Source organism: Lithobates pipiens, unplaced genomic scaffold (assembly GCF_037356315.1).
Source record: "Lithobates pipiens isolate NorthernLeopardFrog02 unplaced genomic scaffold, aLitPip1_a1.2 Scaffold_19, whole genome shotgun sequence".
NCBI lineage: Eukaryota > Metazoa > Chordata > Amphibia > Anura > Ranidae > Lithobates > Lithobates pipiens.
Genome location: NW_027507764.1, coordinates 498,252,566 through 498,277,515, shown reverse-complemented (window position 1 = coordinate 498,277,515; position 24,950 = coordinate 498,252,566). Strand labels below are relative to the sequence as shown.

The 24,950-nt window shown below is 44.8% G+C and overlaps 1 protein-coding gene across 1 annotated transcript in view; it reads right to left on the bottom strand.

The window, feature by feature from the left end:
• NDUFAF6 (NADH:ubiquinone oxidoreductase complex assembly factor 6) overlaps positions 1-24,950 on the bottom strand; it is an 80,102-nt gene that overhangs the window by 28,410 nt on the left and 26,742 nt on the right. Inside the window, exons 5-6 of the mRNA XM_077493058.1 lie at positions 24,733-24,835; positions 17,772-17,905 (exon numbers count right to left, since the gene is read on the bottom strand). Coding sequence (XP_077349184.1) covers positions 17,772-17,905; positions 24,733-24,835 — 237 coding nt within the window. The remainder of the gene's footprint in view (positions 1-17,771; positions 17,906-24,732; positions 24,836-24,950) is intronic.

The following is a 24,950-nucleotide window of genomic DNA, read 5'->3' as shown; positions in this document are numbered from 1 at the left end:
GGCCTTTAGAAAAATACTGATAGGGATGAAAATTGACCTCTGCTTGTACTCAAAGCCAATTTGATTTCCACAGCTGACTGTAGAAAATAGAGAATTCTCCCGATCATGTATTTCTGAGGATGCCATTTTCTGGCTTCACACCAGCAATATAAGTCTTCCAGGCCATATAATAAATTTTCTTAGTGACAGCTTTTCCCAGATGCCACTGTCCTTTAAAACCCTGGCTTCAATAGCCATGCGTCAAATTTAGAGACTATAAATTGGGGTGGAATATAGGACCTTGGGATAGTAGATCGGGGCGACATGGAAGCGTCCATGCCTGTCTATTGTCAGTCTCACAATCTCTGGGAAATAATAAAAAGAAGATTTGAAACAATCTCTGGGAATCAGGGCCTTCTGGGCCATGCTGGTGCCACCAGAATGACTGGAACCCCCTCTTTCCAAATCTTGTGCAACAAATGTGGATGGAGAGGGATCGGAGGGAAGGCATAAAACAGGGAGTACTGTCTCCATGGAACTATCATAGCATATGCTCCGATTGCCAGAGGCCTTGTTCGGGACACAAATTGATGTGGCTTGTTGTTGAATCTGGATGCCAATAGGTCGACCTTTGGTCATTCCCAATGCTGGCAAATTCCCCTGAACACCCCTGGGAGTAGGGACCATTCCACCGGGCAGATCTGATGGCAGCTGAGATAATCTGCCTTCCAGTTCTCTACTCCTGGGAAATGGACCGCCAATATAATCGACACATGTCCCTCTGCCCAGGCTAGTATGTGGTTCACCTTCAGAGCTGAACGACTCCTGGTACTGCCTTGGTGGTTTATATAGGCCACTGCAGTGACATTGTCGGACTGAACCCCGATAGGGCAGTCCTGAAGCTCCACCGCCCAGGACCGTAGGGGCAAGATGTACTGGCCATAATTCCAGGATGTTGATGGGCAGAATCTGTTCTGTCCCTAACCATTTCCCCTGAGCTGTGAGCCCTTCTAGGGTCACTGCCCAGCCTGAGAGACTGGCTTCTGTAGTCAATACTCTCCAAAATACTGGGAGAAAGGATTTTCCCTTTTGCAGGTTCTGATCCTGCAATCACCAATTTAGGATTAAGTGTGCCAGAGGAGATAAGCACATTGCATAATCCAGGGCTTTTCCTCTTCTGGTCCAGGCCAACAAGATGTCTTGTTGTAAAGGCCTGGAATGGAACTAGGCATAGGGCACTGCCTCGGAGGATGCCATCCTCCCTAGAAGACTCAGAGCTGAATGGAGGGTTGTCTGGTGCCCCTTATCTGATGCACCCGAGCCTTCAGGGCACAGATCCTTATGGGTGGCAAGAATATTCTTGCTTGAACCGTATCTAGGATCAGACCTAAATACTTTAGACTTTGAGCTGGTTTCAAGGCTGACTTTTCGGTATTTATGATCCAGCCTAAGCTTTTCAAATACAGCACTGTGCATATTATGCTCTGTTCTAGAGCCTGTAATGATATCTGAGTAGGTGGTCTTCTGGATACCCGAGCACCAGGCTCCCTTGGGCCCTTAAAAGACCCAGCACTGGTGCTAGGACCTTTGTGAACAACTGGGGAGCTGTAGCCAGCCTGAAGGGTAGAGCCACAAACTGAAAATTACATTCCTCTACTGCAAAACGTAGGAACCTCTGATGAGGTTGAAAGATAGGTATGTGTAAATACGCATCTTTTATATCAAGGCTAGAAAGTCTCCCCTCTGGAGTGAGGCTACTACTGAGCGGACAAGACTCCATCTGAAAAGGACTGTATCAGCAGATACTTGTTCAGGGATCCTAGGTCCAAAATGCGCCTTGTGTTCGCGTTTGGCTGCTTAACCGTGAACAGGTTTGAGTAAAACCCTGTGCCCCTTTCGGATAACCAAACCTCTACAATCACTCTTTGATGTACTAGATGATATAGTGCCTGAAGCAATAAGTTTCTTTTTGGAGGATCCAAGGGAACGCTGGATCTTAAAATCCTCTGAGGGAGAACCCCCCGCAACTCTAGCTTGTAACCGCGAGATATAATTAAGGTGACCCACTTGTCCCGAATTATTATTCTCCAAATGTCCGCAAAGTGCAGCAGCCTTACCCCCACTCGTTGGAGTGGGGGCATCCACTCAAAAGGAGGGCTTGGTGCTGGGTTTAGAAGAATCTTGGACGCAAGGCTTCTTCTGGCCCTGCAGTACCCCTGGCCCTAGCACCCTGTTGGCAGTGGAACCGCCTTGACGCTGAGACATTGAAGGAAGCAGTCCCTGAGGCTTTAAATGAGGGACGTCTGGTGTTTTTCTTCACAAGAAGTAGAGAACTCTTTTGGATATAGTTGTCCAAATGATCACCAAATAAATGTTCCCCATGAAAAGGGGAACCTGCCAATAACTTTTTACAAGGAAGCTCGGCTGACCAGTTCTTAAAGAGGACATAAACTCTCCCACTCTGATGCTTCTTTTCATTTAGTCCATTATAATAAGTAATTATCAAAACTATAGACACTGTAATCAATCCCAAATTGCAAATAACTTACTACTTAAAGAAACTTTAAAAAAACTTTTTTCCAGGGGTAAGGCAGCGCCATCTTAAGTATTGTTTTCCGAGCCCACAGTAGAGTGTATTTCCACCCTTACATTGAGCACTTCCTGTATGGTTAACCAAGCCTCCTTCATAATCCAATGTTTCTATGGCAACCCTGCTTCCCTGCTCATAGCCGACTTGTTTTATTTTATAGTATTTACTTGTGCCGATTATCTAGTGTTTGCCTATGTCAGTCTTATCAGCGTCAGCTGATAGAAGACTGCAGTAATGCTGTTCGATGCCTTTTTTTCCACACCATGTGATGGCACATGGTCACATGGGGGTGTAGTAGGAAGCTCTAAATGATTATGCAGTCTCGTGGGATTTCAGTGTTGTGCCATAGGAAGTCCTAATATTAGATAGACAGGCACACAGAGTGTTCCGTAAATCATGGGAGATATGGGCATGCTCAGTGACGTCATTCTAAAGAACAAAAAGGATTAAAACAATACGATGCAAGTAAGGAGATATCTACAAGCAGTGTTCATTAGGGTTTGTTATGCTGATTCACATGGGAAAAAGTTGTGGGGGAGAGTTTACAACCACTTTAAGCCATAAGAGTCTGCGTATATGTACAGATGAGAGAGCTAAACGTGAATCCTGGCATTACTAGATCTACTGATTACCAAGAATACAGACCTTATCACGGATGTGGTAAAATGGGGCAATTTAGGAAACAGCAATCACAGGTCAATTTGCTTCAGTATAAATAGGAAGCATAAGGGGAATACAAAGACACTGAAAGCCAACTTCCCTAAACTACGAACCTTGCTAGAAGATATAAATTGGGATAAAATCTTAGAAACAAAGAACACGGAGTAGAGATGGGTTTGCTTTAAGAGCATATTAAATAAGGGCATTAGCCAGTGCCTCCCATTATAAAATAAATTTAAAAGAGCGAACAAAAGTCCTGGATGGCTTAACTCCAATGTAAAAATGCATATATAGCAAAGGAGAAGGCCTTCAAAAATACAAGGCTGAGGGATCATCATCAGCATTCAGACTTTACAAAGAATACCACAAGGTAGGAAAGGGTGCAATTAGGGTGGCTAAGATAGAACATGAAAGACACATAGCGGAGGAGAGCTAAAAAAAAAAAAAAAAAAAATCACATGAAGTTCTTTAACCACTACAATACAGGGCACTTTCACCCCCTTCCTTCCCAGCCCAATTTTCAGCTTTCAGCGCTCTAGCGCTTTCAGTGACAATTGCGCGGTCATGCTACACTGTACCCAAATGAAATTGTTATCATTTTGTTCGCACAAATAGAGCTTTATTTTGGTGTTATTTATTCACGACTCCGTTTTTTTTTTTTTGCGATATAAGCGCAAAAATAGCGGAAATTTGGAAAAAAAACTATATTTTCTTTTTTCTATTTGAAAAGAAATCCAATAAAATCAAATTTTGTCATAAATTTAAGCCAAAATGTATTCTGCTACATGTTTTTGGTAAAAAAAATTCCGTTAAGTGTATAATAATTGGTTTGTGTGATCACGTACATATGTACGCAAATGATCATGTACATATGTGTGCAGGTGATCACGTACATATGTGTGCAGATAATCATTGGGACATGTGATTTTAGTGGGACATATGTGGGGGACATGTTTTTATTATTAGGGACATGTGTTTTTATTATTTGGGGACATGTATGTTTTGGGGACATGTGTGTTTTGGGGACATGTGTGGGGACTGTGTGGTGTGTTGTGTGTTGACACTACACTGATGATCAGTGAGTAAAAAGCTGTAAAAAGCAGCCCATACTCACTGATCATCAGCCGGCTGCAGCGTTCTGCTCTCCTCTCCTCAGCGGTGACTTCCGTGTGAGGAGAGGAGAGCCGATTGCCTAGCAACCGGCTGTTTGTTTACATCACATGACGGCCGTGATTGGACACGGCCGTCATGTGATCAGGAGGGCCAATCACAGAGCCCTCCTGCCGATCTGAGATGTGCCGTGTCCGGGTGACACGAGCACATCGGGATCGCGCCGCTGCGCGAGCGCGCGCGCGGTCCCGCTATTCCTGAAGGACGTTCCTGAACGGCCTGTCAGGAATAGACGGCTCCCACCCGGCCGTATATATGCATTGGCCGGGTGGGAAGTGGTTAAGTATATAAACAGTAAAAAAAAATAAAAATAAAAAATAAAAGGGAGGACAGACCATATTGGCCCAATAAAGAAAGAGGAAGGACATTTGGTTACAAGGGATGGGGAGATGGCGAAGGTATTGAATTTATTCTTCTCCTCAGTCTTCACGAGGGAATCGGGGGGGCTTCAATAATCAAAATTGCAATGTTTGTCCTCATGATACATCACAGGAAGCACCCTTATGACTAACAGAGGACAGAAATAGAAATAGACTTGGGAAACTTAACATTAACAAATCACCGGGACCAGATGGCTTGCACCCGAGGGTACTTAGGGAACTCAGTCAAGTAATTGCCAGACCATTGTTCCTAATTTTTACTGACAGTCTACTGACTGGAATGGTACCAGCTGATTGGAGAAAAGCCACTGTAGCACCAATATTTAAAAAAGGGCCAAAATACATTCCTGAGAATTACAGACCAGTTATCCTAACATCAACATTATGCAAGCTCTTGGAGGGGATGATAAGGGACTATATACAAGATTTTAGTATTGAAAATTGTATCATTAGCAGTAATCAGCAAGGATTCATGAAGAATCGTTTTTTGCCAAATCAATCTATGAGGAGGTGAGCTGCCATCTAGATAAAGGAAGGCCCGTAGACTTGGTGTATCTGTATTTTGCAAAAGCATTTGACACAGTTCCCCATAAAATGTTTACTGTACAAAGTAAGGTCCATTGGCATAGACCGTAGGGGGAGTACATGGATTGAAAACTGGCGAGTTCAGACGGTGGTGATAAATGGAGAATACTCAGAATGGTCAGGGGTGGGAAGTGGGGTCCCCCAGCGTCTGTGCTGGGACTAATCCTGTTTAACTTGTTCATAAATAACCTGGAGGATGGGGTAAACAGTTCAATCTCTATTTTTGCAGACAACACTGAGCTAAGCAGGGCAATAACTTCTATGCATGATGTGGAAACCTTGCAAGAAGATCTGAACAAATTAATGGGATAGGCAACTACATGGCAAATGAGGTTTAATGTAGAAAAATGTAAAATAATGCATTTGGGTGGCAAAAACAAGGAATGCAATCTACTTGCTTGGGGGTGAACCTCTGGGAGAATCTAGGATGAAAAAGGACCTGGGGGTCCTAGTAGATGACAGGCTCAGCAATAGCATGCAATGCCAAGCTGCTCCTAACAAAGAAAACAGAATATTGGCATGCATTAAAAAGGGGATTAACCCCAGGGATAAAGCAATAATTCTCCCACTCTACAAGACTTTGGTCCGGCTTCACCTGGTGTATGCTGTCCAGTTCTGGGCACCAGTCCTCAGGAAGGATGTACTGGAAATGGAGCGAGTACAAAGAAGGGCAACAAAGCTAATAAAGGGTCTGGAGGATATTAGTTATGAAGAAAGGTTGCAAGCACTGAACTTATTCTCTCTGGAGAAGAGACGCTTGAGAGGGGATATGATTTCAATTTACAAATACCATACTGGTGACCCCACAATAGGGATAAAACTTTTTTGTGGAAGGGAGTTTAATAAGACATGTGGCCACTAAAATTAGAAGAAAAGAGAGGTTTAACCTTAACCCCTTCCCGCCGAGCGTACGCAGATCTGCGTACTCGGCTTCCGGGGGGTATACCGGGATGATGCCCGCACCTGCAGGCATCATCCCGGTACCGTTTTGTTCAGCGGGCGATTGGCTATCCAGCCATAACAACCGATGCGGCTGAAAGCCGCTCGGCTGTTATGCCGGAGGAGCGGGAGGGGACATCCCCCCTCCCGCCGCTGTTACCGGTGCTCCCGCTCGATCGGGAGCACCGATTCCTTGTGCGATGCCTCCAGCCGCTGGGGAGGAACTGGAACGAAGCCTTAATCGGCTTCGTTCCAGTCTCCTCATAGTAAACACGGAAGCGACGTCATGACATCACTTCCCGTTTACTCGGCTGCCAATGGCGCCGGTTTTAAAAAAATATCCGGTATTCAGAATCGCAGTTTTCGGCGATCTGAATACACTGAAGTGTAAAGGAGGGGTGGGGGGTCTTTTAGACCCCAGATCCCTCCATAAAGAGTACCTGTCACCGCCTATTACTGTCACAAGGGATGTTTACATTCCTTGTGACAGCAATAAAAGTGATCAAATTTTTATTTATTTTTTTTTAAACAATTTAGTCATTTTAAAATAAATAAAAAAAATAAAAAAAATAAATAAATTTTTAAAGCGCCCGCCGTCCCCGCGAGCTCGCAAAGCAAAGAAAACACATACGGAAGTCGCGTCCGCGTATGTAAACGGTGTTCAAATCACACATGTGAGGTATCGTCGAGATCGTCAGAGCGAGAGCAATAATTATAACTAGCACTAGACCTCCTCTGTAACGCTAACCTGGTAACTGTAAAAAATGTTTAAAGCGTCGCCTATTGAGATTTTTAGGTACCGTACTTTGTCGTCAATCCACAAGTGCGTGCAAATATAAAGTGTGACATGTTTGGTATCTATTTACTCGGCGTAACATTATCTTTCACATTATGCAAAAAAAATGGGATAATTTTACTGTTTTTTGTTTTAATTCATGAAAGTGTCCCTTTTCCCAAAAAGTTGCATTTAAAATACCGCTGCGCAAATACCGTGTGACATAAAATATTGCAACAATCGCCGTTTTATTCTCTAGAGTCTCTGTTAAAAAAATATATATAATGTTTGGGGGTTTCAAGTAATTTTCTAGCAAAAAATATGGATTTTAACTTGTAAACACCAAATGCCAAAAATAGGCTTAGTCATGAAAGGGTTAAACTATATATGTATATACATTAAAATTCTGCATTATTCCAAGCAAATATTACAAAATCAAATGACATGTAAACTTGCTGAATTATAGCGCTCATCTGTTGAATTTGAGCAAATCCACAAGATTCTGGAAACAGTTGTTCCCCAATATTTGTCCCAAATGACACATAATTGAATCACTATAAATAAAACATAACAGAAGAACTAAATGTTCCATACAAACAGAGCAGCAGAAATTAATCCCCAGATTTAGCATGTTATTACTGACATCTGGGTACTGATGAAATTATATTCAGCAATGTAAAGCTCTCAGACAGGAACAAGCAAAGCATACAATTCTTTTTCTAATCAAAAATATAATCAGACCACAACGTCATTGATTTACCTTGCTTTTGTCCATTATTAATCATTCAATTGTACAAATGAAACCAAGCTGTAGGGTGAGAGTTCGTGGCATCTTAATATAAAGAAAACAACTGTTGTTGGCAGACATACTAACCAACAAGGCAAAAAAATCACTAGCTAGCCCAAGAATGGGGAATCTGTGAAACTGGATCGATCATTATCTGAGGTCTGCAAGTACTCTAAAATAGACAAATATGAAATTTACAAGCCAGTTGCCCAATCAAGGCGCCAGCAGGTTTTATTTTTTTTCCCCCATCAAGCAGTTCCATTGTCAAATACAGAAAACTTTGGTTAGGCACCAGCTGTAAGCAGTATTGGCTCTTGAAATTGTTCCAGACCGGCCTTAAATAGTTTTATTTTTTTACACTATTGAAAATCGAGGGCTCCCTATCCTTCTGAAAACATTAGTTGGCTGCCATGCTCTTCCACTGGCTTCAATACTTTTTAGATACTGACCGAGAATTAGTATGTACAATAGTATCAGGAGTGACTTCAGTTGCAGCATACAAGTTTGAGGTTTGTTACTCAAAGCATTGAAGCCAAGGAAAGCCAGGCAGCTAGCATTTTCAGAGGCTATCCCCATATTGGCTACCTCTGGAATTCTTTCATGATGTGTTTTTTAAAATTTCTCTGGTCTTTATTGTTTTGGTGAGTAATCTGGAAGATTATCCTGCTCTGAGCCTCCAGTCATTGTGGGGCATGCTGGAGGTAGGCAAAGCCAGGTAACTAATCTACAATGGGTAGTAAAGAGAATACATTCATACAAGTGGCTATGCAGTGGTTACAAGGTAGAAAAGGTAGAAGACATCTAGGAGGAAAAAACAGAAAGCCTAGGCTGGGGCTCAGCATGTATACCAGAGGAGGGAGATAATTTTTAGTTATCGCTTACATGCAATTTTATTTGTCCTATTAATCCTTCTCAGTCATGCTGAGAAGCTTTTGCAATATTATCACTGTAACAACTCAAATTTTATGGACTCCTGCGGGATCTTCCTACATTCTCTTACATCCACGCCCACCAGTCATTGGTTTTCATCTTCCCTGCTTTCCTCTTCATTGCATCCAATTGGGAAATATGTCTTCTCCCATTTTGTCTTGCTTCTAGGGTCCTTATTTGAAAAAGACCTCTTGTCACTCATTATAATAACTACATTTTAAATGAGCAATGTGTATCATTACTGATAACTAGGGATGCACCAATATATCGGCAGCTGAAAATTATTGGCCCGAAAATAGGGTTATCAGCGTTTTGCCAATAGAAGAAAGGCAGCTATATGCCTACATATTACAACCAGTGCTGTAATGTGCAGCCTCCGCAGACACCACTCTATCTCCACTATCATTACTCTGCTCTAGTGCTTGCCCTCAATAGTTGCACTATTTTTGCGTGATGTCACCATAAACTCCTCCCACTGGACCCTTGCCCAATCAGTCAAAAGGACTGCCAAGGTGAGTGCTGGATATGGAGTAAAAGTACATTTTTTACCCCTTCAGATTTTGCGCCCACTCTAGCTTTTAATCTTATATTACTGTACTACCAGCAAAGGCGGCCCATGTCTGCGGTGTGGAATTATTTTAGAGTTAGCTTATATACTATTTTGCACAATAGTTTTCAATTAAAGCGGAAATTTGTTTACAGAGTAAAGGCCTTTTGGCAACCTGTTGGTTAGTTCTAATTATTATTGTTTTGCACAGTAGCTTTGCAATTAAAAGGGAACAATTTGATTTTTGTACTCACCGTAAAAATCAACTTCTCTGCGTTCATTGGCAGACACAGTGCTCCATTAATCCCGACTATAGGGTTATATTGCCTTCTGCAGGAGTAGGACTAGGCAGAACAAAAAACTAGGCTATGCCCATGGGCCATCCTCAGCTGGTATATAACCCCCCTCTGCTATAGGCATCCAGTTCAATAGCAAGTAGTATTAGAAGTATTGAAACTCCATAGAGGAGAGGGTGCTGTGTCCATCGATGAACTAAGGGAAATGGATTTTACGGTGAGTACAAAAATCCCATTTTCTATTTAGTTCATCAGTGCTCCATTAATCCTGACTATAGGGACATCCTAAAGCAGTGACAAAGGAAAATGAGGGGTGGGGAAAATAACCCAAGGCTAAACACAAGAGTCCTAACCGAGTCTCAGAAGCTCAACCAGGAGACAGGAGCCCCATCTGAAATAGAAATTTAAAGAAAAACACCCCTCAAGGTGGGAACAACCCCTCTTAAACAGCAGCCTGCAAAACCTTGCGGCCAAAAGAAACATCTGCAGATGCTAAAAGATCGACTTTGTAGAATTTAGTGAAAGTATGCACCGGCGACCAAGTGGCTGCCTTACAAACCTGAAATATCTACGCTTGATGACGGAAGGCCCAAGAAATACTAAGCCCCCCAAGTAGAATGCGCTGTGACAGGGAAAGGAGGAACCCCATCTTTAAAAGAATAGGCCTTAGTCACCATCTGTCTGATTCATCTGGAGATCGTAGCCTAAGAAAAAGCCAGCTCTTTCCTTGGTCCTTGTGTAACCACAAAAAGTGAGCCTGACCTCCGAAAGGACTCCGTGGCTGCCAGATACACCTGAATTGCTCGAACCACAGCCAAGGCATGCAGAGTAAATTCCTTAGGATGAGACAGCTTGGGACACAAGGAAGGCAACACAATGTACCCATTCAAATGGAAGTCCAAGACAACTTTAGGTAGGAACGATGGACAGAGACAAAGAACCACTTTATCTCTGTGGACCACCAAATAGGGAGCACGACCAAAAGAAGGCCCACCCTGGTCAACATTAAATCCAGAAGCAGACTCAGGTGATTCCATTTCCCCAGACGGGGATGGGGGGGACTTTGGTAGTTCCGACATCACCTGAACTTTTACAGGAATTGTATCCGCAGGGAGACTCGGGGCCTAAAAACTTTGAAATGGATGAACTCTGCCCCCGCCCCCTTTTGATGCTCGCGAAGGAGGTCCAGGAAGCCGGAAATCAGCGAAGATGTCACCCCACTCCAGTTATGGGTGAGGGCAGATCTTCACGCTGAAGGGGTCTTGTCTGTGGGACCGGAGAAGCCAGGTCTAGGCTTAACTGACCAAGGTTGCTTGGGACCTCTCGGGGAAGACTTGAAAGATCTATTTCCCTTATCTGCAGTCCCGGGAGCACAACATTTTTTTTCTACATCAAGCAAAAAACGAATGGTTGAAACCAGCCGATAACGGGATGGTATGCTGATCATTCCTAACAGCTGATCTGCTCAGCGTGCCAACCTGTCCCTTGTCCCTACACGCTTAGCAGATCAGCTGTTAGGAATGATCAGCATACCATCCCGTTACCGGCCGGTTTCAACCATTCATTTTTTGCTTGCTGTAGAATGGCACACTGAAGCTCCTGGATATTGTAAGTACCCTGTGTGGGACCCGTTTAGTTTTGTTCCAATAAATTGCATAAGCATACTACACTGCAAGATGCCTTTTTTCACAGATTTACTGAGGCACACTGGCGACTGATCCAGTATCCCGGACGCACTGTTGAACCCTGTAGTGGTTCCAAAGCATGTATTGACCAAGCCTAACAGCAAGGTCACACACCTTAAGGTGAGCCTTCATTACATGGGGGGGGGGGCACCTGAGTGAGAACACAGCATCTGTTTATCGCATCACTTTCACAGCATACTGAATTGCATGGAGTGTGGAGCACCTGTAAATCAGATCAATTTGAACTTTGCAAAGTGCACTTAAGCACTTTATAATTCCAGTATTTGGATCTATTTAGCTTTCCACTGACTTATTTGTTTTAATATTTTCCATTACTGTATGAATGCACATTGTCACTTTATTATTTAGCTATTAAGCACTTGTTATTTTATACATTATCATTACCACGGTGTAGAGCAGGGATATGCAATTAGTGGACCTCCAGCTGTTGCAGAACTACAAGTCCCATGAGGCATAGCAAGACTCTGACAGCCACAAGCATGACACCCAGAGGCAGAAGCATGATGGGACTTGTAGTTTTGAAACAGCTGGAGGTCCACTAATTGCATATCCCTGGTGTAGAGGATATATTTTTACCAGTTCAGAGGCTTTATGCTTATACCTTGGAAAGTGCAGTGTTTTTTAATGTATGTTTAGTACTTTTACATGGTTTATGAGAGGTTTACCGCTTGCAGCTGATTCAAAGAGGCTTTATTGGTTTATTATTGTTAGTGGAGGCTCACAGGACGTTCTATATAATTTTATAGGGATAGTTTTTGCTCCCTTGTTTATATGCATGTATGTATGTCTCTGTTTATTTTTATCAATAATAAATTATATATTTATGTATTCCCAATATTGTTATATTTGTGTGGAGATGACCGTTTAACGCCTGATAGTCATTTCCCATTTTCCTTGTTTGCCTAATAACAAGAATACATGTCAATGCCTCAACTTGCCTCAATCTACTGAAAAATCTCAGTGACTTTGACAAGGCAGGAATTATATCATCAGCGACTGCTCAGCAGCCAATGAGGGAAGAAAATAGCTGAAAAAGCAAATGGGGTGGCAATGGGGAATCACAGAGCATTCGCTGCTGGAAGAAAGCAAACCCAGGAGGTAAGTCTGTTATAATTTGCATGTACATTTTGTACATTTGGACATTACGGCAAGATCTGACAACTGTTGACCATGCTGCGGTTCTTTACCATCTCAATTAGCATTTCTGGTATGGCCAAATCCTTTATGAATATTTACACCTGTGTTTGAGTAACAAAATCATATGGCTCTTAAAAATCAGCAGATGAAACATTTCTATTCACTTGAATACTCTCATCAAAGGAAATATGTGATATGCTGTTGACCTTTCAGCCCTAAAGCTTGCCCGCCTTTCTCCTAGCTCCTTTCTGACATGTGGTTTTAGATGTGCAGCTTCAAGAGGATCTAGAATTTTATGTGTAGAGCTTAGCTGGCATCTATAATTTCTACTTTCCAGGAGCTCTATTTATTTAGGGATTGGGCACAGACAACTTGAATTTTGACTGTAGCATGACGACAGGATAACTAGTTGGAATTCCAAACTATACACAACATGTACTTATTTTTGCTACCCTAAGGCCCCATTCACACCTGAGTGATTTTCAGCTTGTAAAAACACTCAGCACTGAAGCGCCCAAGCAAATTCCATTATTTCAATGGCCCCTGTTCACATACAAGCGTTCTGTAGACTGATGCTCAAAAAAGTACATGCGCTTGTTTTCGGCAGATTACAAGCGTTTTTTGGCCCCATAGACTTCAATAGAAATGCCTGACTTGAGCAGAAAAACGCCCATTAAAAGTCTTAAATAGCAGCTTTAGTCTTTTGACTAAACAAAAAAACACCTGAAGCTGTAAAACTCTTGTAATACACTTCTAAAACGCTTTAGAGAAAGCCTGTAAACAGCTGCAAAAACAATCTTTAAAAAAAAAAAAGCCAGAAAAATGCCAGTAAAATTGATATTCTCTAGTGAATGGGTGTAGTGAAATTGGGGATCTGGCGCTCCAAATGGTATATGTCCTTTTTTTTAAAAGATAGTAGGCGATTGTTGAGTAGCAATAGTAAAGTCTGCTAGTCCAAACTGATAAGTAAACAAGGGGTTCCTATGCCGTCCAGTGGGCTCCACATACAGTCTGACAGCTGGTGACGTCACTTCCGCATCCGCGTTGCATGCCAATTAGCATCAACTTTCCTGCTAGCCCTGGAGATCCAGCTATATACCTGGCTTACATCCCCACCAGCTATCGGACCATACGTGTAGCCCGCGGGATGGCATAGGAACCACCTTGACTGATTTGATTATGATGGGCATGAATTCTTTCGGCATCTTGCAAGTATTTTTTATCCTGTGCAATAAAGGAATACCCCTTAATACTACAATTAGTTGGCGCCTCCACCTCCCTCCTTTGCTACATGATTCCACCCTCTGAGGATGGCTGCTGCCTTTTAACCCCCCATTCACTTATCAGTTTGGCCTAGCAGACTTAACTATTGCTACTCAACAATTACCTACTATTTTTAAAAAAAAGGACACATACCATTTGGAGCACCAGATCCCCGATTCACTACACTTTCCATTCACAGCTGAGCATATCGATTTTACTGGCGGTTTTTAAAGATTTTTTGAAAGCTTTTTAAAAGTGTATTACAAGCGTTTTACAGCTTCAGACATTTTTGTTTAGCCAATAGAAAGCACTAGGGGGAGGAGAGGGAGAGGAATGCTGCTGCTAAATTCTGCTAATAGCATTTTTTTGAGCTTTTTTTTTTTTTTTTTTAAGGAACTGCAAAAATGCTAATAAAACGCCAATGCTAATAAACGCTACTTACAAAAAGCTATTACCAGCGGCTTTTATCCAGATTTTTTTTTTCCAGCATTTTTTTAGCTTATAAAAAATACTAGCGTGCATGGAGCCTAAAAGTCTTTCCGCACTACTTAGTCCCCCTGGACCCTTTATGCACAAATTGCAACTTTCATCTCGAGGTGAATTTTTCTTCCCATCACACCTTTCAGCAATTCTATATGTACCCCGTACCAACCTATAGAGAGACGAACACCGTGTAGTGATCATGGCAGACCCTTGACTGGGTGGAAAAAGTCATAATCTAAAAAAAGACACAAACTAATGTTTATCTGTAAAAATGCAAGCAGTGAATTTAAAGAGAAGCTCCACCAAAAGGGAAAGCTGCGCTCGTCTGTCAGCTCCCCCCCTCAGATTTCACATTTGGCAACCCTTTTGGGGGGGGAAGGGGGGTAGCGGGTACCTGGTTATCAACACGGCAAACTGAGCCAGAAGTTCGGCCCCCTCCTTCCCCTGTAATCCTCTGGGATAAATTACAGCTCCCATAACATTGCAGCCCCCTCACAAAGTGCAGTGCCCTTCGCGCATGCACAGAAGGAAATCAGATGTGAGGTCGCAAGGATTCACTGCCGGTTTCCCTTAGTCAAGATGGCGGCGTCAGGACTGATAGCCGATTGAAGAATTGGTTTGTGTGAGGATACCGCTGGATGCCCGAACAGGTGCCCCAATATTAAAAGTCAGCAGTCAACATTTTTGGGGGGAGCCTGGAGCACCTCTTTAACCTGGCATCATCCTCTCGCAGTCCTCAGTCCATAACAGACATTCACGGACAGATAGTAAATTCACTGACATTTTGTAAAATCTGCGATGTCACCCTGGTCTAGGACGACAGGCCTAGCGCCCGCAAACAAAAACTACAGCAGTTTGCTTGATTTATAAGAAATATACAGATATACAGTAGGTGACGGCTATATATATATATATATATATATATATATATATATATATATATATATATAGACAGATAGGCTTTAGTTTCCCAATCACAGGATTAAAGTGACATGTTTTTGGATTCTTTTGATCACATTCGTTTTAAGATATGCTATGCAAGAAATTTGCAGTAGTTTGATTAAGCTATCAATCTCCTACAACAGCACAATACAGCAGTTTAATCACAGGGCAGTACGTGTTGATGAATAATCCTATCCCTTACATAAACTTGAATGGAGAAAAAGATTACTCATTTACGGGATTCTTTTCCCATTTCAGGCTCAAACTACTCAGGTGATTCATACTGACAAACAGTTACCAAAACAAATAGAGGGTGACTGGTATATCCAGAGATGCAGCTGTATAGCTTCTCACTCACCTCCCCCACCACCTCAAAATAATTGGTTGTATACAAGCAATTTACCATACATGTGACAATCTGATTGTACAATTTCCCTTAAAAACAGTATAATAATCCATCCAATTTGTATCCAGTCAGGCAGGTTTTTCTGCTTCAAAGTTGTTGGTAGATTGAAAGATGATTACACAATTTGATTGTAGCATGTATGGTCAGCTTAAGAGGTTGCAGAATCTGCTTATAGAGATAATTGGCCAGTCTTGCACATACCTTATTTTAACGCATTCTATGCATAAAGATTAAAAAAAAACCTGTGTGCAGCAGCCCCCCAGCACCCCCTAATACTTACCAGAGCCCCATCTCTGTCCAGCGATGTCCACAAGTTCCTCGGCAGTCCGTGACTCTCCTCCTGATTGGCCAAGACACAACAGCGGCACCATTGGCTCCCGCTGCTGTCAAAGTCAGTTCACCAATCAGGGGGAGAGGGAGAGGGAGAGGGAGAGGGAGAGAGATCGGGTGTCCCTATAGCAAGCTGCTTGCTGTGGGGGCACTCAACAAGAGGGAGGGGGCAAGATAGCTGAAAAGGGGGATCCTGGCTGCCCTGTGCAAACCAACTGCACAGAGCAGGCAAGTATAACATGTTTGTTGTTTTTAGAAAAAAAAAAAAAGACTTTACAATCACTTTAAGAACGACAATATCATTTGAGCTTGTAAGTACTGTGGCAGCCAAGAGCCGACAAGCAGCAGCGGTATAGTTTTCTCCTATTTGTTTTATTTCATTTTTAGCTTCAGAGGGCAATGGCGGATGGGTAAAGTGGAAAATCAGTCATTTGCACATTGTTTTTTTACAACGATCTTGAAGGTTGTAAATTTACTTTGTGAAGAACCCTACACATTTCATTCCATGAATTTGGTGACACCTATGCACTATGCCCTGTGAGTAGGCACTGCTGTGTCACAGAATTCACAGAGCCTGCCTTCTGAACTACAGAGGTGCTGAGAGGAGTAGGTTCAGGAGGCGGAATCAGTACAGAAATCAACGTTAGCAGGTAGCCGCTCCAACTTCTACTCAATCTGCTCAATAAAGACAGGAGAAATTTGAATTGTGTATTTTCAGTTTAAAGTGTAAGTTCACCTTTACGGAAAATCTGTAAGGTGACCTTACACTGGACCCCTTCCCCATCCCTCCTGGTCCCACCTGTACCAGATTGGCCCGATCCCCCGCTGTCAGACAACGAAAAGCTGCTTCACCGGTCCATTGATTTGAAACCCTTGGGGCTTGTGTATCCGTATTGCTAAGCCAGTACTGACTACAGGGATTCTAATTGGTCAGCACCATCACATGGACAATGCTGCCCAATCGGAAGCGGTATAGCCTGTACTGTTAGCACTGCGAGAAGAGGAGAGAAAGTGGTTGGATTTCAAATCCCTAGATCGGTGAAGTGGCATTTCGGTGTCTAACAGCGGGGGATCGTTCCAATCTGGTACAGGTGCGACCAGGAGGGATGGGGTCCAATGTAAGGTAACCTTACAGATTTCCTGTAAAGGAGAACTTACACTTTAAGCACATTGTGTTGACTTAGATAAGGATCAGATCACATTATATGGTAATTTACTGCAGAAAACCAATTAATTCCAAGGGGTAACATACTTTTTTTTCAAGCTCACTGCCCTCAGACTGAAGATAGAGTTACTCAAGGCTCAAGTACACGAGGGGGCAATTCACTGCAGACGACAAAAACTCCTAGATGCACCAATCACAATTTTAAACCCTCGAGTCTCAACTTGTTAAAAATCCAATTTGTTGCTTCAACAGCAAGGGAGGTAACATGGGCCTACTCAGCCATGGCCAAAATAGAGTTAAAAGATTAGTCTCGCCTTTTGACCTAGTGGAGGATTATGAAGTCCAGACAGAAAGTAACAAATTGAAGGACTTGTCATTCTTAAAACCATTCACAAATTATTATGGCATGTAAGCTTTTTCTTTTGTTCCCCCCCATTTTAATGAAATCCCAGGATGTTGCCATGACAACCACACTTGGAAAAAAGGACAAAATGATTGAGAAAGCCGCCTAATGCATGGTTCCACTATACAAACAGCGTGTGCTGAACTGAAGGGAAATCGCACATTGTGGTTAAATAAGTCCATTACTACCAGCACTTGAAGATAATTCACTGGAAGTTTACCAGGTGTCCGTGACAATGTACTTGACCTTTGCAGGGAACACACAGAAATTTACTGAATGAATGTAGGCACATACTCACCAGAATGCAGATGTCAACAGGCAGGAAGACCTGTCGCCGGCTGCTGTGAAAAGGAACGGCTCTCAAGCATGTGACGATACCCTGTGCTTTGCCAATGTGACTGGCAGCATGGTCTGCATGAACATCTTTAACATCTACAGAAGAGGAGGAGGAATATATACAGCCATTATTTAATGCATTGATGTTTAAATGTAGTTTATGTTGTAATGAACAGCTAGATACATGATGGCCAAAAGCTAGTAGACATCTAACCATCACACCTATTGTATGAACAATTCTATTGCATGGACTGCTCTTTTTTAGTGGATTAAGCAAAACGTTTGACAGCACGAAACAAGGGAAAGGAAGGGTTCAGGGATTCCAGTTTGTAACCCAGAGATAGTACACTGTAGACCCAATCATGCTCAATTTCCCCAATGCAAATGTCCATGAAGGCCAGCAATCGTCTGCCCACCCAAGCAAGTGGGGGTACCCCTACATTAGTAGGAGGAATTGTCTCTCAGTTTGAAGGCTTATAAGGGCCTGCGAAGGATAAAAAAAAAAAAAAAGGCGTCTTGGAAGTGGAAAAAAAGGATTTTTGTACTCACCGTAAAATCCTTTTCTCTGAAGTTCATTGAAGGACACAACTCCTTAAATCTTAACCTTAGGGTTATATTGCCACCTTCAGGAGAGGACTAGGTAGAACATGTAAAACCAGCAAAACTGCACAGTACCACTCAGAGGGCAGTGCCACTGGCTATAACCCCTCACTCTGCTTCCTGCAGCTCAGTTGGTCAAAAAGCAGTGCAAACATAAATAGGAGCTGCGTCCGTCAATGAACTTCAGAGAAAAGGATTTTACGGCGAGTACAAAAATCGTATTTTCTCTTTCGTTCGTTGATGAACACAGCTCCTTAAATCTTGACCTTAGAGACGTCCCCAAGCAGTGTCAAAAAATGAGGTATGGAAACAGCAAGAAATAACTGTACCCACAACAAAGAGGAACTCCTCAACAGAGGAGTTGTCACCTTAAACGGCCGCCAGCAAAACCTGCGGCCAAAGCATGCATTCAAAAACGCGCTCACAACAACCTTGTAATTTCAATGAGAGTGTGAGTTGCAACCTTACACAGCCGCCCGCAAGACCTTGCGGCCGAGGGAAGCATCTGAAGATGCGCTCACGTCAACTCTGTAAAATTTAGTGAAAGTGTGAACGGACGACCAAGTCGCCACCTTACACACCTGGGAGACTGACGCCTGATGTCGAAAAAAAACCAGGAGGCTCCAATTGCCCTGGTGGAATGTGCAGTGAAAGGAAAGAGGGGCACCCGCCCCTTTAAAGCATAAGCCTGAACTACGATCTGTCTGATCCACCGAGAGATGGTGGTTGGCGAGACCGCCAGCCCTTTTTTTCCGGACTAGCCACCGATACAAACAGATTCCGACTTCCGGAAAGGAGCAGTAGCAGACAGATACACCCGTAGAGCCCGGACCACATCCAGGTAAGGCAAAGCAACAGGATGTAATGGCCGAGGACATCGGGACGGAAATACGAGGTCCTCATTCCGATGACAGGCTGAAACCACCTTGGGAAGAAAAGAAGGCTGCGGATGCAGCACCATCCAGATGCAGGACCAAGTAGGGAAACTTGCATCACAAGGCTGCCAACTCAGACACCCTCCCGGTCGATGTATTCGCCACTAGGATGACTATTTTCTGTGAAAGAGTCAACAAGGGAATCTCCCTAATGTTTTCAAACAGTGGTTTTTGAAGAACCGATAACACCAGATTCAGATCCCACGGAGGCAGCGGTGGTCGAACCGGATGGGGTCGCATGTCGACTTCCGTGACCTTAGCATGGTGGAAATTACTGAGTCCGACAGACCTCTGCCCCTTAGCACCTGGCTTTCACAGCCATGATGTTAAAACCAGCGACGGTAAGGCAGGATGAAGTATTGGACCTTGCGACAGAAGGTCCTACCGTATTGGCAGCTGCCAAGGAACATCTGCCACCAATCGTACTATGTCGGTGCACCAAGGACTCCGAGGCCAATCTGTGGCAATCAGAAGCACCGGAATCCCCTTGGCCTCCACTCTGCATAGCAGGCGTGGTAGAAGATTTAGTGGGGGGGGGGGGGGGGGGAAGGAGGCATAAATCATTCGATAATGCCCCCATAGAGCCACCAACGAGTTTGATGTGTCCGCCCAGGGGTCTCTTGTCCTGGCCACAAACCTCTGTACTTTCTGATTGAGCCGAGAGGTCAAGAGATCCACATCTGGTGTGCCCCACCTTAGGCAGATGAGCCGGAATACATCCGGATGCAACAACCATTCCCCTTGGTCTAGAATCTGATGACTTCGGTAGTCCGCCTGCCGGGTTTCTACGCCCAGAATGTATACGGCCGACAGCGCCACCACACGCCGCTCTGTCCGCTGCAGGATGTGAGCGACCTCCCATGCTGCAGCCAAGCTCCTTGTTGGTTGACATACGCCACCGCAGTGGCGTTGACCGACTGGATCTTGACCTGACGCTCCTGCAGCCTCTTTGACCATGTGGAGAGGCACCGCCTGCTCGCCCGAAGCTCTAGCACATTGATCGGCAGGCAGGATTCTTCCTGCGTCCAGCGACCCAGATCCAAAAATCCCCCCCAACCGGTCAGACTGGCATCCATTGTGATCACCGTCCAATGGAGAGGAAAGAACGATTTCCCGGACCGAAGGGCCAGAGACCTCAGCCACCAGAGAAGGGATTCTGACTAGCTGGCTCACCCGAATTTGACAATCCAGGTATAACAGAGATTTGTCCACTTTGGACAGGATCTCTTCTGCAAGACCAAAATGTGGAATTGAGCATACGGTACAGCCTCAAAAGTGGCTACCATGAGATCCAGGACTCGCATGCAAAAAACGCAGTGACGACCCCCTCAGGGTCACCAACAACTTCACCACAGCTTTAAGAGTCTGCAGCTTGTCCAAAGGGTGCAGACTCTCGCTTCTGAGGAGTCCAGCAGTAAGCTCAGGTACTCCAGGCGCTGAGTCTACACCAACACCGACTTCTGGAAGTTCAGTACCCAACCAAGTTCTCGAAGAGTCTGTATGGTGATCGTCATATCCTCCCTTAATTCTGAGGCAGAAGCTGCTCTCAGAAGGTGGTCATCTAGGTACCCACGATTGCGATCCCACGTTGCCTTAAAAATGCCAAAATTGGGGCTAACACCTTGGTGAAGACCCGGGGTGCTGACGCTGGCCAAAAAGGGAGAGCCACAAATTGGTAGTGCTCTTCCTCTACTGCAAAAACGCAGAAACCTCTGTTGCCTGATGCATATGGGAACATGCAAGTATGCATCCTTGATGTCCATAGAAGCCAGGAAGTCCCCCTGATGGAGTGCAGCGACCACGGAGCGACTGATTCCATCCTGAACCTTTGCACTCGCACAAAGCTGTTGAGGGCCTTGAGATCCAGGATTGCATGGATCCCTTCCTTCTGTGGGACTACAAATAGATTGAAACCCTGAAACCTTTCCAGCGTCGGTACAGGTACTATTACCCCGTGTAGCAGCAGGTCCTGTACTGCCCCAAACAGAGCCAACCGACTAGCCAGAGGGAGATGAAGGTTGGAAGGAAAGAATCTGTTTTGCGGACAAGAAAGAAACTATCTTGTATCCTGATGAAACCAGTTTGCAGACCCATTGGTCAGAAAATAGGAAGGTCCACCGAGCTGCAAACTACCGAAGGCGACCCCTCACCCGATTTGGGCGGGGGCAAACCTTCATGCGGTAATAGATTTGCTCACGAAACCAGCAACGCTTTTGTCCCTCAGCCGGCGCCTTGTCGGACTGGGAACGCTTACCTGCCGACCCGGGCGAAGAATACGCTTCTGAGTAGAAAAAGAGAGCCCTTGCCTACGATGTGGCTCCTTACCCTTCCTGGACTGTGGGAGCAACGTACTCCCACCGGTAACATTCTTAATGTCATCCAGCGAGGCTCCAAATAGCCTCTCACCTTGGAAGGGCAAATCTGCCAGTGCTTTCTTAGATGCCTGGTCCGCAGTGCAGCATTTCAGCCAATTCAGGAGCCGTAGCACTGCTGATACTGATGCTCTAGAGAGCAGGGGGACCGTTTCCAGGGCCGCATCACAGACATACTTAAGGCCATGCACCAACTGGTCTGCTAGTTCCAGAGGGGAACCCTGTTCCATCTCCAATTTACGGTGTAACAATTTTGCCCCTTCAGTAAGCATCTGCAACACCCAGGCCATGGCCAACACCGTTCGTAACGCTGACCTCACCACCGTAAACATGGACCGGCCCTCCTCCTCAACGACCGGAGAAGATGCCCATTTTTTCAGGAGGCTCTCCTCAAAAGGGTCACACACCGCCATTCTTCTCAGTACTGAAAAGGCCCATTGCATGGGGGGGGGGGTGGGGGGTGGTCAACGACCAGAGGAGACCAGAGGAGATGCCCATTTTTTCAGGAGGCTCTTCTCAAAGGGTCGTTGCAGGCTTCCCCTTCCCAATTCACTTCCTTGTGAATGAACTTATCAAAATAAGTTAAATACAGAAACAACTTAAGCAGTGCAGGCCGGTTTGTGGGACCCAAAACGGACCGACACCTCTGCAGATGTCCCAGTCGTATCCTGTATCTAGAGGGATCTGTAATAAGTGCTCCTACTAACGCTTTTTTCTGTGCTGACCTGGACAAGGAGTCATCCTCACTGTCCGAACAGTCCTGGTTCGCATCCTCTGACCATCAGAACAGGGGTTCTCACCCGAGTCTGAATCAGAGCACTCCCCAGAAGACAGTGGGGGGAGGGGCGCTTTTTTTTACCCCCCTTGAGCCTGCGTGTCGCTTCCAACCTGGCAAACAAAGGACTCCAGGACCGCCGATAATGCATTTATAGGCACGGCAGGTGCGAGTGAGCCAGTTGCAATAACAGGGATGTCTGGGGAAGAAGCGCCAGCTTCTGACGCCATGCTGACCCACACACGCCTGTCACCGCTTAGGGATCTAAGGCAAGGTGCATAAGGCCGACGCATGTGTGCGCACGGTAACTGTAGTTGGCGCCTACTGGCCTATTTAAGTCTGTTGCAGACTATGGGCAGGTTGCTGGATTGTCATCAGCTCCCCGTGTTCCATGTACCTGCTGCCTGTTGTCTACTTGGCTTGCCTGACTCTCCCTGCTCTCCGCCTGCACCGATCCCTGGTTTGGACTCGACTACGCTTCCGCCTGAACTTCTGTACCTCCGTCTGCCTGCACGGTATTGACCCTTGGTCTGGCTACCAACTCTGTTCCTGATACATCATGCTGTACCTTGTATCAGATTGAACCTGTTGTGTATGACCCCTGGCCTGGCTTGACCCAGCTCTTTGTTGCTCCACTGGAACCTTCCACGCACGGTTGCCCAGCCAACTTACCTGCGCACCCCAGCAGCTCGGCTACCCAGAAACTGCATCCGCCAACCCATGCACCTTTGGGCACCATACTCCTTGTCTCACTCCCAGGGGTACACTGCACTCGGCTGCAAGGGGCGCCCTCTTAGAAACCTGGCCTCCCACCAGAGACTTGATACCAGCGCAGCCCCCTGCCAAGGCTCGGAGCCCCCACGGAGGACCCCCAGCCAGGTATGTGCATCGCACCCCTATATGCCCAGTCACACAGAAGCCCATAGCATGGGGAAGAGGGAAAGGGACAAGGAGAGAAGAAAGGGAGAGTGAGAGACCCCCTAGTCAAACTCCTAGAGAATGCCCAGCTGCTCCATCCTGCTGAGACAAGTGGAACCGTACTTACCCCTCCTGCCGGGACTGCTGGATGCATTCCACCACAGACCCACATCCGAGCAGTACGGGGTGGCTGTAGGCCACAGCACACTGACACGGACAGTCGTAGCCCAGTCATATGTGTGCCCCGATGTAAATATCTCACCAGCCGCCCCTGGACCAGAATGGGGCATGTCGTGGCCGACCCAGTGCGTAGCTAGGGTCTGCTCTCGCTTGATGGCCAGGCTGGGGAGACTACAAGGATCTATATTATCCAGCCTGTCACCCAGCCGAGAATCCCCTGTGCGCATGAGCTGCTGCAGTCAGTGGCTCATTGCAAGGGGAATATCTTCTAAACCATACAGTTTTAGGAGATTTTTTTTACCTACAGGTAAGCCTTATTATATACTTTAAGTCTGAATTGCTATTTTATATATAAAGCACCACACAGAGCTCCAGTAATCCTGCAATCCCGAAAATCCAGGGTGGTGTATACTGCAAATCTTGACCTCATTCAGGAAGTCAGCGATTGGCCCTGCCTCCTTCCACGCTTGTGTTTTTAGTATTACAGTGTGATGGGCAGTGTCACTGCCCAATAGGAAATGGTGTCTGTAGTCACATCTTGGTTATATTTGTATCTGGTGATCTTTATAAACGTATACATTTTTTAATTTTACTTTAAATCCCAGCTAAATCTTAGCCTTAAACTTTATTTGTAGTTTTGGACATACTGGGGAAAGGGAATCTCTGATACACTTTTCTTTGCAGTATATTCCCACTGGGATGATTTTCCCTCTAGCAGTCTAGTGAAGTCCGGCTCTCCCATGAGAATAAACGGAGCCCCAGGACTCATATGAAGTAAGGAGGAGGCCTAGTGGGGCGTTTTCAGTGGATTCGCTGTGTGATGCCAGGCAGGGACTCTCAGGACCAGGAAAGAAGGCAAGTATTTCATCAGGTAAGCTGCACTCGGTAGGGGAACACAAAACAAGCATGCAGTAAGGCAAAGTCAGAATGGCTCTGCATACTTTGTTCAGCAATTTAAGTATCAAAGCCACTGGATTAACATAACAACCTGGCAATTACAATTTTAAAAAGGAGAGAACGGTATAAGCCTACATCCTTCCTCAATACAGGTATTTTTTAACCAGGTAAACAAAAGGAAGAAAGAAGGCTTTAAAGTACATAGTATAGTTGCTTTAAAGTACATAGTACATTTTTAGTACGCACCGAGTGTTTCCAAGGTCAAATACAGCAAGGAGCTCTGCGTGTTCTCTGCATAGGTTTCCATCTCTTTAATGTTTCGATATGCTCTATCATCTAGATTCTTTTCCTGACAATAAAAACAGTCAAAACAGAATAAATCTTTGAAAATGGATGCATCCAAACCAACAGTTCAGGAAACCACAGCCACATTCTATCTACTTCTTTAGCATTATTTTATCTTG